The following is a 15,580-nucleotide window of genomic DNA, read 5'->3' as shown; positions in this document are numbered from 1 at the left end:
ATGGTATCTGAATGCAAAACAAACTAAATGAAGTATAAAATGCTTCTGTTACAAGTACACCTAAATCAACAGTCACTGGCTTCACCGACCCTTAGTGGAAAAACAAACTATGAATACAAACAAGCAGTTATAATACCACATGACGAATACTCTTCTGGAGATCCACAGAAAGACTCTGAGAGGTCAAAAAAGGTTTCTCATAATGGCATTAATGGCATCTGTTATGAGAAAAGTAATAAGCACAATTTAGCCCCTAGTACTACGTTACAAAGAGAAAATACGGTTATTAAAGACAAAAGAAGACAGTACCACAAAAATAAGAGCTATTTAGAGCTAAATTGCAAATGTGTATGTGCATGCATACCTGTGTGTGTATATGTGTGTCTGTCTGTGTGTCTGTCTTTTGGGGGCAAAGATGAGATTAGAAAAAAGTAGAGATATCCAAATTACAAAGGTTAAAAGCAAAGGCTATAAAATTGGCTTTAATCAAAGGTAGTATGAATCAATGAAAGACTAAGAGGTATAGTCAAACAGCAAGAAAAAACATTCTAGAAAGATCTCTCTCATCAGTGTTTTGTCACAAATGCCCAAGTATACCGGACACAGGCTGAAATAACAAACCAACAAACAAAAAACCCAAATGAATAATAAATTCTGCCCTCAACCAGGGAAAGGAGCATTTAAACAATTAATAAAAAAAAAAAAGCACACCAAGAAAAAAAACCACAAAAATGTATAAGTTATAGAACTGATTCAAACAATAATAATTCAAAGGGGATAATTATTAAAGAATAAAAGCTGGTAGTGGCGCATGCCTTTAATCCCAGCACTCAGGAGGCAGAGGCAGGCACATCTCTTTGAGTTTGAGGCCAGCCTGGTCTACAAGAATTAGTTCCAGGACAGGCTCCAAAGCCTGTCACAAAACAAACACAAACCAATGGAACAAACAAACAAACAACAAGTCCCAAATTCAATAATATATAATTCAAACTATTTAGTGCCCAACCAAAACTATTAAATATTAAAACAAACTATGAGGGAAAATGCTTTAGTCAACAGAAACACAGCAATAAATGATAAAGATAGTAGAACTAGTAAACAAAGAGTTTAATAATTTTTAGAGATGTCAGCAAGATAGCCAACTAAAAAGTTCCTAACACTTGCTCCCTCCCCAAAAGATAGCAGGACAACCAATAAAAACTACACTTTGATGAAACCAACACAAACACCAGTATGCCATAAGCTCTGCAGAACCCAGAGCCGAGAGTGGCCCCATACAGAATGAAAAAAAAAATGTCATCTTCACAGTTCAATCCCCAAAAAGCAACCAGGATGAATTTCTTACTGTAGGTAAAGGGGAAGTAAGAACCTCCAGTAACCTCATCACCACGCTGAACACTTATAGTCCTCATAAATATTAAACGCAGTTGAAAGAGCTAACTAGAGATCACACAGCAGTGATATACCACAGAGGGAGCCAATACTGTATCCTATCTCCTACCCACGTTTCAGAACCAAACGCAACTGCTAGAACATGCTTTGCTCCAGAGGGAAGTAGTCATGGCATCCTTCTATCCCTAAGGCTTTGTGATCAGTCACCCCTGCTGATGGCCCATGATTCAGAATTCACAAGGAATCAATGCCCTTGTCACCATGATTATATCCTATATTCCAGGCAAAGTAGTACTCCACCTCCAGAGAAAACAGTACCTTGGTCATCCTAAGTAGTCATACTACTATTCCCAGACTGAGATGGCACACTGTCTCCTGTGCAAACTAAAACCAAGGCTCCTGTGCCCATAGTACTGACTGGAGCCTCTGAGTCCAGTTTTGGTTTTATTTTTTAATTTTACTTTACATGTATGGGTGCTTTGCCTATGGAGGCCAGAAGAGGGCGTCAGATCCTCTGGAACCGAAGTTACAGAAGAATGTGAGTAGGTTTGGACACTGAACTCAAAAGCAGCAAGTACTCTTATAAATCACTGGCCTATCTCTCTAGCCTTAGACACCAGTTTTTTGGTCAATCTACAACCAAGTCTGCCTCAGAGATTGACCCTCTTCCAAGACTCAAGTGTCACATAGGTTTCTGTAATTCTAAACTCAGAACTCAATTCTAGAGCTGCTTTCAGAACCTACACTCTGAACTATGCCATCTCTTTCTAGTCTGACATATTAGACAAAGTCAAATGCTGTGCTGGTAGGTCTCTGGAAGGTTCCAGTGCATGAACAGTGGCTCACCAAAGGGGTGAAAGAAGGAATAAATGACAAAGTGGTGTGAATGTTAAGATTACACTGTTTAAGAAGCAGTTATCTCCCTATAATAAGCTTTGTAATTTCTCCCATACAAGAAGTATACTGAAGGTCAAGATTATTCACTCAACTCAGGGCCTTTGAGCAGGCAAGTATGGCCCATGGAGAGGCAATGGGTATGTTACTCTCCTGGAGCCTGATATAGCCCAGAATCCAGCGCCAGTGGCAGGTCTAGGAAGCAAGAGCACAGCTCTGCCACCCTATATCCTATCCTGGGCCAGAAAAGCAACATAAGCTGGTCCTGCCAAAGTCATGAGAGGTGGCAAGATGCCCAGCATCCCGACAGCAGCATTCCAGGAAGGAGGCAGGGTGACTTAGGAAGAATGTAGATACTAACAGCTTAAAAAAGATAGTACCTCATATCCATGCTCTATTACTCAGCATTATATTCTGATGGAACAACTGATACACAATGAAATATTTTCACGCCATATGTGAACTTACTTTTTGCTGCTGCATTCCAAGACCAAATTGCACTTACTTAAAATGAATGGCAGCACACCTTCAGAGATGCTAACAGCCTCTGTCAAAGAGTTTCACTATTTTTAAAAAGCATCTGGAAGAATAGCATAAAACAGCAGAGTTTGAATAAGATGGGAATGGTGGCTCGGGTCTATAATCCCAGCACTTGAGAAAGAAAAGGCAGGAGCAACATGAGTTCAAAGCCGGTTTTGGATACATAGTAAATCTGGGGTCAATCTGGAATACCTGGGTTTCTGGATCTAAATAAATCCCTTACTCCCTGTAGTGGTTTGAATAGGTATGGTCGCCATGAAGTCATGGGTTTGAACGCTTGGCCCATAGGGAGTGGCACTACTAGGAGGCATGGCCTTGTTGGAGAAAGTGTGTCACTGTGGGGGTAGGCTTTGAGGTCTCATACACTGGGTGTAGCTTGAATTGTGAAACAGTCTCTTTCTGCTGACTGCAAATCATTATGTAGAACTCTCCAGCACCATGTCCTGCCATGACGGTAATGGACTAAACCTCTGAAACTGTAAGCCAGCCCCAATTAAATGTTTTCTTTTATAAGAATTGCCATGGTCACTGGGCAGTGGTGGTGCACGCCTTTAATCCCAGCACTCAGAAGGCAGAGACAGGCAGATATCGGTGAGCTCGAGGCCAGCCTGGTCTATGGAGCAAGTTCCAGTTCCAGGACAGCTACACAGAGAAACCCTGTCTTAAACACTGTCCTACCAAAAAGGAAAAAAAAAAAAGGTTGCTATGGTCATGGTATCTCTTCACAGCAATAAAACCTTAACTGAAACATTCCCCCACCTACATACCTCCACAAAAAAGACAAAATTGTTTGAAGGCATCTTACACAAAGGGAGAAAGGTACTCTTAAACATCATCACAGTACCAAATGGCTACCTCTCTATGCTTTGGCAGCCAGGGCGATCTCTACTACTGTTTTGTTTAAATAAATGGGATGTCTCTACAAACTGCATGCTTTTAAATGTTGTTTGTTCCCACAAATGACTGTGGCTGTCAATCTCAGTCACAGAGGAAAACTTTTTAAGCATTTGAACTTTCAAACTGCTGAGATCGACAGTTGCTGCTTCAGCAGGTGGTATAATGAATGCTCAGCCATAAGAGGCGGAAAATGATCAGATTCCTTTATCGGGCCCTCCAAAACTCATGAACATCTGGATGTGGGTATAGGATGAATCAAAGAGTTTTAGGGAGGGGTGTTGTATGCTATTTTTCCTAAATGGAAAATTCTCTCTTAGAGGCAGAAGTTCAGAAGACTCTTTACATTCATAAAACTTACTAGGCTCACGAAGTTTACCACACTTAAAAGATTCAGTTCAGGGTTCACAAGGCCCTTTCCCGGCATCACACAAGCAGTAAAAAATGTGGCAGATAATAAAACGCTACTGCAGAGCTGCCTGACAGGGAACTCTAGGTACGACTTTTGTGACTCATGGTGGGTGGCTTTCTCAGTGATGCAGCTACCTTTAATATTCATGATTAGTATCAAGAGACTCCAGAGAGCCAAACAATCTTAAATTACGCAGGGTGAGAGACAAATTTCTATTTCTAAACTTACTACAAAGCTATAATCATTGAAATAGTACTATCATTTCTACTTATGTTAAAACACCATAAATCTAGTCAGATCAATTGGATAAACAAAATCCAATCAGAAGTTATCAAAATGATCTGTTTATAAATGACACTATATGTAGAAAACCTTAAAGAATCCGCACACAAACTTAGGAGTATAGACTGAAGAGCGCTTGTCTGACATGTGCAAGACCCTAGGTATCTAATCAAAAAGGGAGGGGAAGATCACATACATAGCACAGTTAACAATAATAAGTCAATAAAATAAAGGAGTAGACAAACCAACACACAAAAATCAATTCCAGTTTTAAACATTTGCCCACCATGGGGACACATATCTATCCCAGAACTTGGGAAGCTGGGATAGAGTTCTGAGGGAAGTCTGCCTAAAATCAAATTATTTTCTATGTACCAGCATTGAACAATCTAAAAAGGAAATTAAGAAAGCAATTCCATTTACAGTAGCATCAAAATATTATAAAATAGTAAAGTATCTGGCTCCATTTCAGCTTATTTTTAATTATGTATATAAGTATATGCTTTTGCATTTATACAAATGGACAGACATTGTTGATGTAATTATTGCCTATATTTTTTTTTTGTTTTTCGAGACAGGGTTTCTCCGCAGCTTTTAGAGCTTGTCCTGGAGCTAGCTCTTGCAGACCAGGCTGGTCTTGAACTCACAGAGATCCGCCTGCCTCTACCTCCCGAGTGCTGGGATTAAAAGCGTGCGCCACCACCGCCCGGCTATTATTGTCTATATTATATATAGTCGTGCTTATCGTATATAGTTTTTCTTGTATTAGTTACAGCCTTCTTTTTATTTTAGACAACAAAAGGGGGAATGTAGTGATATTTCATTTGAATTTTAATAAATAAAGCTTGCCTGAAGATTAGAAAATAAAATAGCCACACTGATCAGCCATACAGACCAGGCAGTAGTGGCACACCTTTAATCCCAGTAGCCACACTAGTTGGCCATAGAAGTCAGGCAGTAGTGGTGGATGCCTTTAATCCCAGCCCTAGAGAGAAACATAAGACGTGAGGAGACAGGTCTCAGCTGAGTCTCATTGTGAGAAGCCTGGAGGCAGGATTGCCATTTAGGTCTGAGGTAGAGTTAAGAGTCAGTGGCTGGCTTTTCTTATCTTCAGGTTGAACTCCAATATCTGTGGGATTTTATTAATCGTGCTACAAGTCTCTAACACTATGTAATTGGGGCTGGAGAGATGACTCAGGATTAAAAGGATTTACTGTTTTTCCAGTGGACCCAAGTTCTGTTCCCAGAACCCATATCAGGCAGCTAATAATCAACCATCATTCCAATTTCAGAGGATCCACTGCCTCTGGCCTCAGCAGGCACCTCCACATATGAGCAAATACAGAAAGATATACCTACACACATTAATTAAAAATAAATCTAAAAAGAAAGAGTATTCATATTCTAACAGCTCTAAGTGGGTCCCACAGCATACAGAAGACCTGGATGCTGAGGGGATCTGGATGCTGAGGGGATCTGCCTCTCAGTTACTCAGATATTAAACAACTTACCCCTATTTTTCTCTCCAGTAAAAAAAAAAGAGGGGTGGAGGCAATTAATATACTATGCTGAAGATTGTGCTTACAGGGCTGGGATGTCACAAAGTGTTAGAGTTCTTGTCTAACATACACAAAGCTCTAGGTTTGATGTCTAGCAGTGACAACTGGACCTGGTGAGCTCACATGTATGTATGCACCAAGTTGATACCTGTACCTGCACAGGACAAAAGAGAGCACTGGGTCATCGAGAACTAGAGTTACAGAAAGTTTCAAGCTCTCATGAACTCCCATCCCATGTGGGTGCTAGGAAGCAGAATTGTAGCTAGTATAAGGGCAGCCTGGGAAAGAGTGAGACCTTGGCTCAAAAAAGCAGTGTCTCAGTACCTAGGAGGCGGAGCTACGAGAATCACTGTGAGTTCAAAGCCAGACTGAACTAAGAGGCAAGTAGCAGGCCAGTCAAAGCCTCTTACTGAGACTGTCTCAACAATAGTAGCAATGACTGGATACGGAACAACAGCAAGTTGGGTTACAAGTACTTCACAGCTATAAAAATCACACCAAACTTTAACAAACATGCTTTCCAAAGTCCTCAATATAAAATTTACTTCTGTAATGTCTTTGAAACAATAACCGACATATCCATCCACCAAAATATATTATAAAAAATGTGGCCGATTACTATGCGATTAAGCCGCTAATGTCTAGTCCTCTGTATTTCACAATGTATTTGAATTGACTAAAATCAAACTTCATGAAGGACTATTGCTCCAGTACTTGTAACAAATAAATCATTAGCTTAAGGAAATCAAGTAAAACTTAGATCAAAAACACAGTATACCATCTGAGAATAAGAATATATCCACTTCCTAATAACTGAAACTGATCACTCACCTGAGACCATGGTCTGTGATCTGATAACATCCAGATAGGCTGAGGAACAAAAGTACTCGTCCAGTCTCTTGGTCAGACTTTTCACTCCCAAAATAAATTAAGTCTTTTCCCCTGGGCAATGTAGTCCTTAATGCTTTTCTACACATTGCAGAAGTCGCTGGGAGTGTAGACATAGTCCTTAGAGCTGTCCCTGTGCAACAGAATGAATGGCCACAATATGCAAAGGCTGGAGAAGCACAATGCTGCTGCCAACAGACACTAGTCCTTAATCCCACAAAGTCCTTATTGTAACAACCAGATGAAGAACAACCAAAGTTGGAGGCTGCTTCCATTACACAGAGACTTTCAACATTTCTATGTCTCCATTCTACTGCATCTTCAATATCGGCTAAATCTTCGGCATCCAGCATCCACACGTAAGGAGAAGTCAAACTTTCAGAAGACACAGGTTTAGTCCAAGTGTGCTCGTTGTCTATTTCTTCACCAACACCTTTGTCAGTCAAATTGTGCAAACTGGCAAACTGCTTGGGGGATTGTATGGTAATGTCTTTATTTGTCCATGGACTTGAAACAGCCTTGCCTGCACTTTTCAAAAAGCCACTCTGGTAAGATGTTAGAACTCCAAGAGCTCTAGAAATCTTCTCTAGAGCCATGTCTGTGATTTTTTCACATCCAGATAGATCAAGATGCCGAAGACTCTGGCAACAACCAAGCCAAGACCAACTACAAGAGGGAGGAAGACTATTAAATTCTTCAAAAGCATTAAACTACATATATACAGATGAGCATTAAATTATTTAAAATACAAAATAATCATTTTATTTCTAGAACTTCTATCATCAGGGAATATTTAGGACTAAGGATAAAAAAGATACTAAGGTAAGTAATTAAAAAAAGAAAAAACAAATATCATTGCTAAGCTAGTAGAGGACAGGATGGAAGAGACAGTTTCCTGTTCGAAGAGTAAGCAGTAGAGGAAAGGCAGAATACACATGAAAGAAACAAACTTTAGAAACAGGTAGAAGAATCTCTCTTTCCCTCTGAAAGAAAAAGAAAACAAAAAGAAAGGATAAAGAAAACTAGTAGCCTCCAAGGAAGAATCATTTACAAAGAATGTGGCCTAAACAATTGGTACTAAACCAGAAAAACCACGAATTAAAAGGGAACTTTGAGCCGGGCGGTGGTGGCGCACGCCTTTAATCCCAGCACTCGGGAGGCAGAGGCAGGCGGATCTCTGTGAGTTCGAGACCAGCCTGGTCTACAAGAGCTAGTTCCAGGACAGGCTCCAAAGCCACAGAGAAACCCTGTCTCGAAAAACCAAAAAACAAAAAAAACAAAAAAACAAAAACAAAAAAAAAAAAAAAGGGGAACTTTGACAAAAGGCATTTAAAAACTGGACTAAAACGTTAAAAACAGGTAATGATAATCTAGACAGCTACAAAGCAAGGCTCATAAGCTTAGGCATGACGTACAGAACCAATGTTCTGGACCAGCTACTGTATATTAACAAGAGACAAAACTATCAAGTTACAGTCATACATGAGAGAAATTTAGTAGAAATGTAAATCAAAAAATAAGTGTTCTATCAAATTACAGTCACACATGGCAGGAATTTAGAAGAAATATAAAATAGTATAAGTAAATAGTGACTATGTAAACAAGGAAATAGAGAATATTTTTACTGATTTCAGTCAGAATTTGTTATATCCAGAGATTTAAAAATAACCTGTCAAATGCAGAATCGGAAATATCAGTCTGGGTAAGATCCAGATGTTCCAGGTTAGGACAAAGCTCTAAAATCTGCCTAACCTAAGAATAAAAAGAAAGTCACCATGAGGACATGTGGAGCTTTAGTTAAGCAACAGACAACTCTAAATATAACTCACTGGTTTTCCTAAGCCTATATGCATACTGAAAGAAAAAAAATTGACTTAACACATTATAAACTAGATATACTCAGTGTTGGTTTGTGTGGTGTATGTGGAAGACAGAAGTTAATTCTCAGTATCTCCCTCCTGAACTCTAAGGCCACAGGTTCTGCTAGTGTAGCTGCCAATGGGTACCCATGTCCCCTGGCCCCCAGCACTGTGGTTACAGACATATGCATTATGCATGTATCTGTACAGGCTGGGAATCCGGACTCAGGACTTTGTGCTTGCACAAAAGGCACTTTATTAAACAAGTCATTTACCTTTCTAGTCTCTGAGCTCACATTTCTAGTAATCTTCTTAAAGAGTCTTAGAAATGAGACCCAGAAAAATCTACCTTTTGAAAGACTACCTAAAGTGATTGTATGTAGGAAGTCATAACATTTATAAAACTGGCTTCACCTCACTTGTCCATCTTGCCATGTCTTACTTGTTATAATGAACCATATAAAACTAAGACTCACCATTTAACATCTATAAATCCCAATAAATGATTACCTGCCTAGTTTCATTTTCATTATCTACAGCACAGGCAATGATTCCTAAGCTACAAAGAATACTCTAAGAACTGCAATTATATGAAAGCAAGAAGTGTACACCTACCCATGGGAAGACACTCTGTTCTTTCCCTCTTAAATAAACATTAATAACCAAAACAAAGTTGTTTCACTGCTATTTTTCTTAAAACTCAAGCTAGTATTCATTTGTACATACCATTTTGCTGGAGACTGCAGAGCTGTATGCTAACACTAAAGTTTTTACAGAGGTACCAACATATGGCAGAACATTATGAATTAAGCCATGGAGTAAACGTTTTTCCATTTGTGCAATGCTGATAGCAATCGATTCCTCTGCAGACTCTTCTGTAAAATGAATTCAAACATCTAAGAACTAGATACACCAATTATAAGTAGGCCACTCAAAGGATGCATCAAATACTAAATAGGAAATACTCTATGCTGCCCTCAAACTCCCTTTACAAGCAATTCCACTTTCAGGCAACAAGAGAAAGTTCTCAAGAGAATGCCGAATAGTCAAAGAACTGTAAAAATTCTTCAAGAGAATAGACTATGATACAAAGGAATAAATGATCTACAGTTTTTAAAGTAGCATCAGTTATTCTACCTAATTAAAAAGGACAGAGTTAGAAGAGATGTGAAACAACTTCATTAGCTTTATCATCGTGAATCGTCAAGCAAAAAAAGATGACACCTTCGCTCCTAAGAAGTTAAATATGGTCTTCTGCACTTGACTTAAATGTTTATGCCAAGTTATACTTCTCTAACAACAAACTACAGCTTTAGCTTGGTAAACACTGTTTTCATAAGATGGGCGAAGGCCTGAGTTTAAGTCCCAATACTGAGTAAAACAAAAATTACACTTCAATTTTATTAAAAACAAAACAACAAAGAAAAACCATACTACAAATGGACCTAAAATCTCTACCACCTTTCAGGATCCTATCTTTACTATACTTACCTAAATTCCTAACCTAAATATATCTACATAAAGCAGCTTAACAGGTTAAAGATTTATTTAAAATAGAATACAGCGGCTAAAAAGAATATGTGAAAAGAGTAACTGTTGACTATTTCACTGATTTCAAGTGTGTTAGAAATACCTTAAACTCCTCCTTAACTTGGATACTATCACTAAAATTCACTTCAGCAAACCTTATTTATTTCACTACACTTTTATTCCTAATTCATTCGTCTGCCCCCTACCTAGATGTGCTTTGTTTAGTATAAAATCTAAAGTTACACACCATACTGTCTGCCACAGATAAACATGATTGAAACCAACAAACATAGATCTCTTCCTTATTAAACAAATTTCAAACTCCTGAAACTATACCAAAATGTCCCCCTTCAACTCATGAAAACCTAAAATACATTAGTTACTAAAGTAAAATCATTTTAATTCTTATTTTCAACAAAGACCAGCCTACTTACTTGAGCTTTATAAACAGAAATTTAAAATTTCTCATCTATAAATTTTCACTAGTTTATGATCTTTTAGAAATTACTATGTAAATTAGTATCTAAGACAGAATCTGCCTTCCTCTTCTATATCCTGAAACATCATCTGTACATCTCTATTACAGCAATTCTCATTATGTACCTTATAGGAAGAATTATGTATTCTAAATTCTCCCTTACTTCTATTTATTTAACAGCAGGGATAAATTTTTAGCCACTTTCAAACTCTACCTCATACAGTACTTAACTGGGAGGACCCTAAAACTGTGCAACACAATTAATCTTCACACATGATTTTTTTTTCTGTAGCATTGCAGACTAAACCCAGGGCTTTACAATGTTATACAAGTGCTCTACCCTAAGTTATACCCCCCCCCAATTTCTCATAAATACTAGTTCTTAACTCTACAATAACCCTGAGGCAAATGATATGACTTCACAAATAGACAAAACATCATCCTTTCGCCCCTCAACCACAGATGATACAATAAATGCTGATAAATTGATTAATCAAAACCCTAAATCACATAATGTAAGCTGTAAAGCACTATAATGAAGATAATTTATTTCTACATAAAATAGGGATCATTTTCTGACTTTGTTATTTTAATATAAAAATAGAAGAGAAACCAGTCTATTTTAGAAAGTACTTCTAACAAGAAATTCTAAACGTACTTATTGTTCCTTCAAAATCTTCAGAGCAGATTTTAAAAATCTTTAGAAAACATGAAATACATAAATTTTAAGACCCAATAATTATTAATGAGAATACCAGTTTTTTAAACACCATGTAATAATTTTCATTTCAAGCATGAAATACCAGATTCATCTCTATCAGCGTCTTCATCCCACTCCTGAAAAGCACGACTTTCATCTTTCCTACTTCTCACCCATTCCTCGTCAGGTTCTGTGTCAAGTTCAGTGGCAGGACCACTATACCAGTCACCTAGACGATGAATAAACAAGAGGAACAAAGTCAAATTAGATAGAAAGTTATTACAAAAAAGAATCCCCTATTCACACTTGAATTTCGGGCAATAGCTATTTTTAGAATTTTTTTAACCTACACATATAAGCAAAGGATTCAATTTAAAACACACTAAAAGAGGGCTGGAGAGATGGCTCAGAGGTTAAGAGCATTGCCTGCTCTTCCAAAGGTCCTGAGTTCAATTCCCAGCAACCACATGGTGGCTCACAACCATCTGTAATGGGGTCTGATGCCCTCCTCTGGCCTGCAGGCATACACACAGACAGAATACTGTATACATAATAAATAAATATTTTAAAAAAACACACTAAAAGAATTAGAGCTATGTGAGTTCAAACAATAGTAGTAATTACTAACCAGCAGTATTTTCCAGAGTACCTTTCTCTAAAACTAAAGAAAAAGAACTTCAAAAGCTTACATAGTTTGCTATATACTTGCCATGTATCTGCTCTGTAAGAAAAGTAAGTTGTCAGTGATACCCTTAAAAAAATAAGCTTAATGATCATAATCTAATTTCTAAGAAAATAATTATCAGTATTTATAGGTGCAATTTCAAAAAAAGAAACCACTGGAAATGACCTAATCTTTTCTTCCCTGCAGTACCTTCACTTTGGATACAGTAATAGCCTCATTCTGAGGACAGCTCACAAAGTACTCTGTGGTGATTGGCCAGCAGTACACAATTAGATAGGAACAGAAGTCACAGATGCTACAATTACAGTACATGTATTATATGTTCATGAAGATGGAGACAATAACAATTTATTAAATTCTTATAACATCTAGGGTTTATCAACCTAGACAACACTGACATCTAAATCTGGGCAGTCCTTTGACTTAAGTTGCGAGCCTATGGATTACAAGGTGCTTAGCAGCAATCTAGGACTCTATCCACTAGACCAGTGGTTCTCAACCTTCCTAATGCTTTGACCCTATAATACAGTTCCTCATGTTGTGGTGACCCCCCCCCCAAGCATAAAATTATTTTCATTGCTACTTCATAACTCTAATTTTGCTACTATTATGAACCATAATGTAAATATCTGATACGAGACCCACAAAGGGGTAGAGATACACAAGTTGAGAACCACTGCACTAGATAATGGTATAATAACCAGAACTAGGGCAAGCAAAGGTATCTTCAGACATTGTAAATATCCTGAACAAAAATAAATGTCATTAGCAAAAAGAAATTTTAACCAAAGGTTTGGTCTAAATATATTAAAAACAGAAAAAAGTGAAGTAGCATATTTAAGGTGCAGTGGCTTCATGAAATCAACACAGCATCACTTTCAATGGTATTCATACCATCATTTGGATATCTTAATTCTTAATTAAAACCAGCTGAACAAGAAAAAGCTGACTCATTTTTTACTCAAATTTTGCCATCCTACAACTAATGTGAAAAAATTGATCTAATAAAATAATAATTCTGATCACTCCCAAAACACTAAATATCTAAAAAAAAAAAAAAACAACTTATTTTAAAACTGCATGAGAAGGTGCCTCTAATTCCAGCACTAAGGAGTCTGATGCAGAAGGATGAAGATTAAGAGTTCAGCTTAGGCACTAGATTAAACACACTTTTCAAAACAGTGCTAGCAAAAAAAGAGGCAGGTGGACATCTGAGTTCAAGGCCAGCCAGCACTAAATAGTGAGAATCTCACTTTTTATCAAATAAACTGTTTTTAAGTAAGACTCACAATTCAAAATAGTCAAAATTTTGTTAAGAAATATGTATTTCCATTGCAAAATGTACTATAAGGGGAAAGTATATTAACTTATATGAATTTTAAGCAAATACTTAAGAGATACTTAAAAGAATGTTTAATTACCAACAAAACAATGTAGTGCACAATAACTATAAATACTCCATGACTATTTAACATGCTCATGAGTAAAGTTTCTCTAAACCTTCAGATGTAAAAGTAACTTAGTGCAAAAAAACTAATGTGATTTAAAGAAAAACACAATATCAATCATTGTAAAAAGCTATGTTAAAGGCAAAAACAGAGTCGGTTACTTTAAACCATGACCAAACAAGAACTGTACATAGCTCATCTTAATATTTTATAGAACTGAGTCTGTTTAAAATACTCAAATAATCCAATTATTTAACAATTCTAAAAATCAATTACATTTATTTTAAACTTCTATGAAAAGTTTTAACCATAGTCATATGTACAAAGATGCAGTACAATGAATCTCTGTGTACCCATTTTTTAATCTCCAACAATTATCAACATTTTACCAATGTTCTTTACAATCCCTCTGACATATTTTTCCTAATTATTCTAAAGGAAACTGTAGCAATTATATAGTTTACTCACAAATACTTCACCATTGCTAGCTCTTCTAAAACGTATACTAAAACCACATCAACTATAAAATCTATTTTTTGGCCAAACCCTCAAAGTTTCCTTTCCCTGGCATTACAGATTAATCAAATTGAAAGTCCCATTTACCTACCTCTGGCCCAATGAACAGGGTAAAGATGTTTCCACAAAGATCCTGTTTTTGCCAGCTGAGACCACTTAGTACTGACTTGACTGCATCGACACAATTCTTGAGGATTAAGATAACTGAAAATGGACAGCATTACCTCAGGAGGAAGATGGGTTATACCTGTGGAGTGTTCTGACACTTCCGCTTCTGAAATAAAAAAGAAAACCTTTAACAGTAAGGCTACATGAGCAATGCAGTAAGAAATTACAATCACACAAGTAAAAGTCAGTGCCTGAAGTTAATTCCTTCCTGCTTGCAACACGGGAAAAGGAAATAACACGTATTAGAGGTAACATGGGGATGTTGAACTTGCTAAGAACCCGTAGGGTTAAACTATCATGGCCCAGATCATACTTCATCAGTGGGAGCTACAATAATGAACATGGAATTGACTTCCTCTTACAAAGGCGTCAGAGAGAACACAATACTCACTTTGTAGCACAAGCAGCATCATTTGAAAAAGAAACCAAACAGGTTACACTGCTTTAAAGCAGCAAGCATATACTCAGCCAGATTATGAGATCTATAAGGCATTGTTAATGACACATGCTCACATTTTCTACTCATGCATTAAGGCTCCTGTTAGTTCCTTCCTTGTGTTCCTTCTATGACTTTGATATTTCATGTAAAAATTCTATGAAATCTAATTTTTCTAATGTACAAATGCCTTAACCTATTTAAACTATGTACCAATTCAGTAAGCATAAATGCCCCTGGTGCACTGGTAAGAAATCTTTTGTTATTAAGTATTTTAGAAAGTCACTAGATAAACAACTTTCTATGATCTTGTAATTTGGTCTAATTTTTCTGAAAGAAAAATGAAAATGTGGTGTTAAGAAAAAGAATGAGTTGTCTCCAAAATAGTATAAAAATGAGACTCTTGTATATCTGGTTCTTCATAAAGAATTTTAAATATAGAAATGCTATGATCAAACTACTTTAAACTGCCACTTTTAAAATGCCAAATATTTTAAACACAATGCTGCTATAATTTGCTTTGAAGGAGAGGGAAAATTAAATGTGTGTGATGCTTTTAAACTCCATTTTATAGTTATAATTAAACAAGACACAACAGGCTTTGGTATGGTATTTAGGGCACAAGCTGTATTTCAAGAGTAAAGCTCAAAGCTTTATGGGTTTAAATCATAGCTTCAACTTATAAAATAATTTTGTTTAAACATGAATCTGACTACTTTAATATAGGAAAAATACCAATTTCAAAAATTTTACAGGACTAACATTGTCATTACCTATCAAGAAGCAGAAGAATTTCTGCTAGACTAAGGATGCCAACTATTTGGGTTCTTCTGTTTGTTTTTCTTTTGTCTATTCCCTGGCTGGCCTGGAATTTGCTATGCAGACTATGCTAGCCTCAA

At 36.9% G+C, this 15,580-nt stretch overlaps 1 protein-coding gene across 1 annotated transcript in view; it reads right to left on the bottom strand.

Annotated features, from left to right (window-relative positions):
• Positions 1-15,580, bottom strand: part of Fbxl5 (F-box and leucine rich repeat protein 5) — a 42,894-nt gene that overhangs the window by 8,960 nt on the left and 18,354 nt on the right. Inside the window, exons 5-9 of the mRNA XM_038331652.1 lie at positions 14,169-14,351; positions 11,532-11,657; positions 9,447-9,595; positions 8,531-8,613; positions 6,805-7,527 (exon numbers count right to left, since the gene is read on the bottom strand). Of these exons, the coding sequence (XP_038187580.1) occupies positions 6,805-7,527; positions 8,531-8,613; positions 9,447-9,595; positions 11,532-11,657; positions 14,169-14,351 (1,264 nt within the window). The remainder of the gene's footprint in view (positions 1-6,804; positions 7,528-8,530; positions 8,614-9,446; positions 9,596-11,531; positions 11,658-14,168; positions 14,352-15,580) is intronic.

Source organism: Arvicola amphibius, chromosome 1 (genome assembly GCF_903992535.2).
Source record: "Arvicola amphibius chromosome 1, mArvAmp1.2, whole genome shotgun sequence".
Taxonomy (NCBI): domain Eukaryota; kingdom Metazoa; phylum Chordata; class Mammalia; order Rodentia; family Cricetidae; genus Arvicola; species Arvicola amphibius.
The sequence above is the reverse complement of the archived record's forward strand: the minus strand, read 5'-3'. Positions and strand labels throughout refer to the sequence as shown.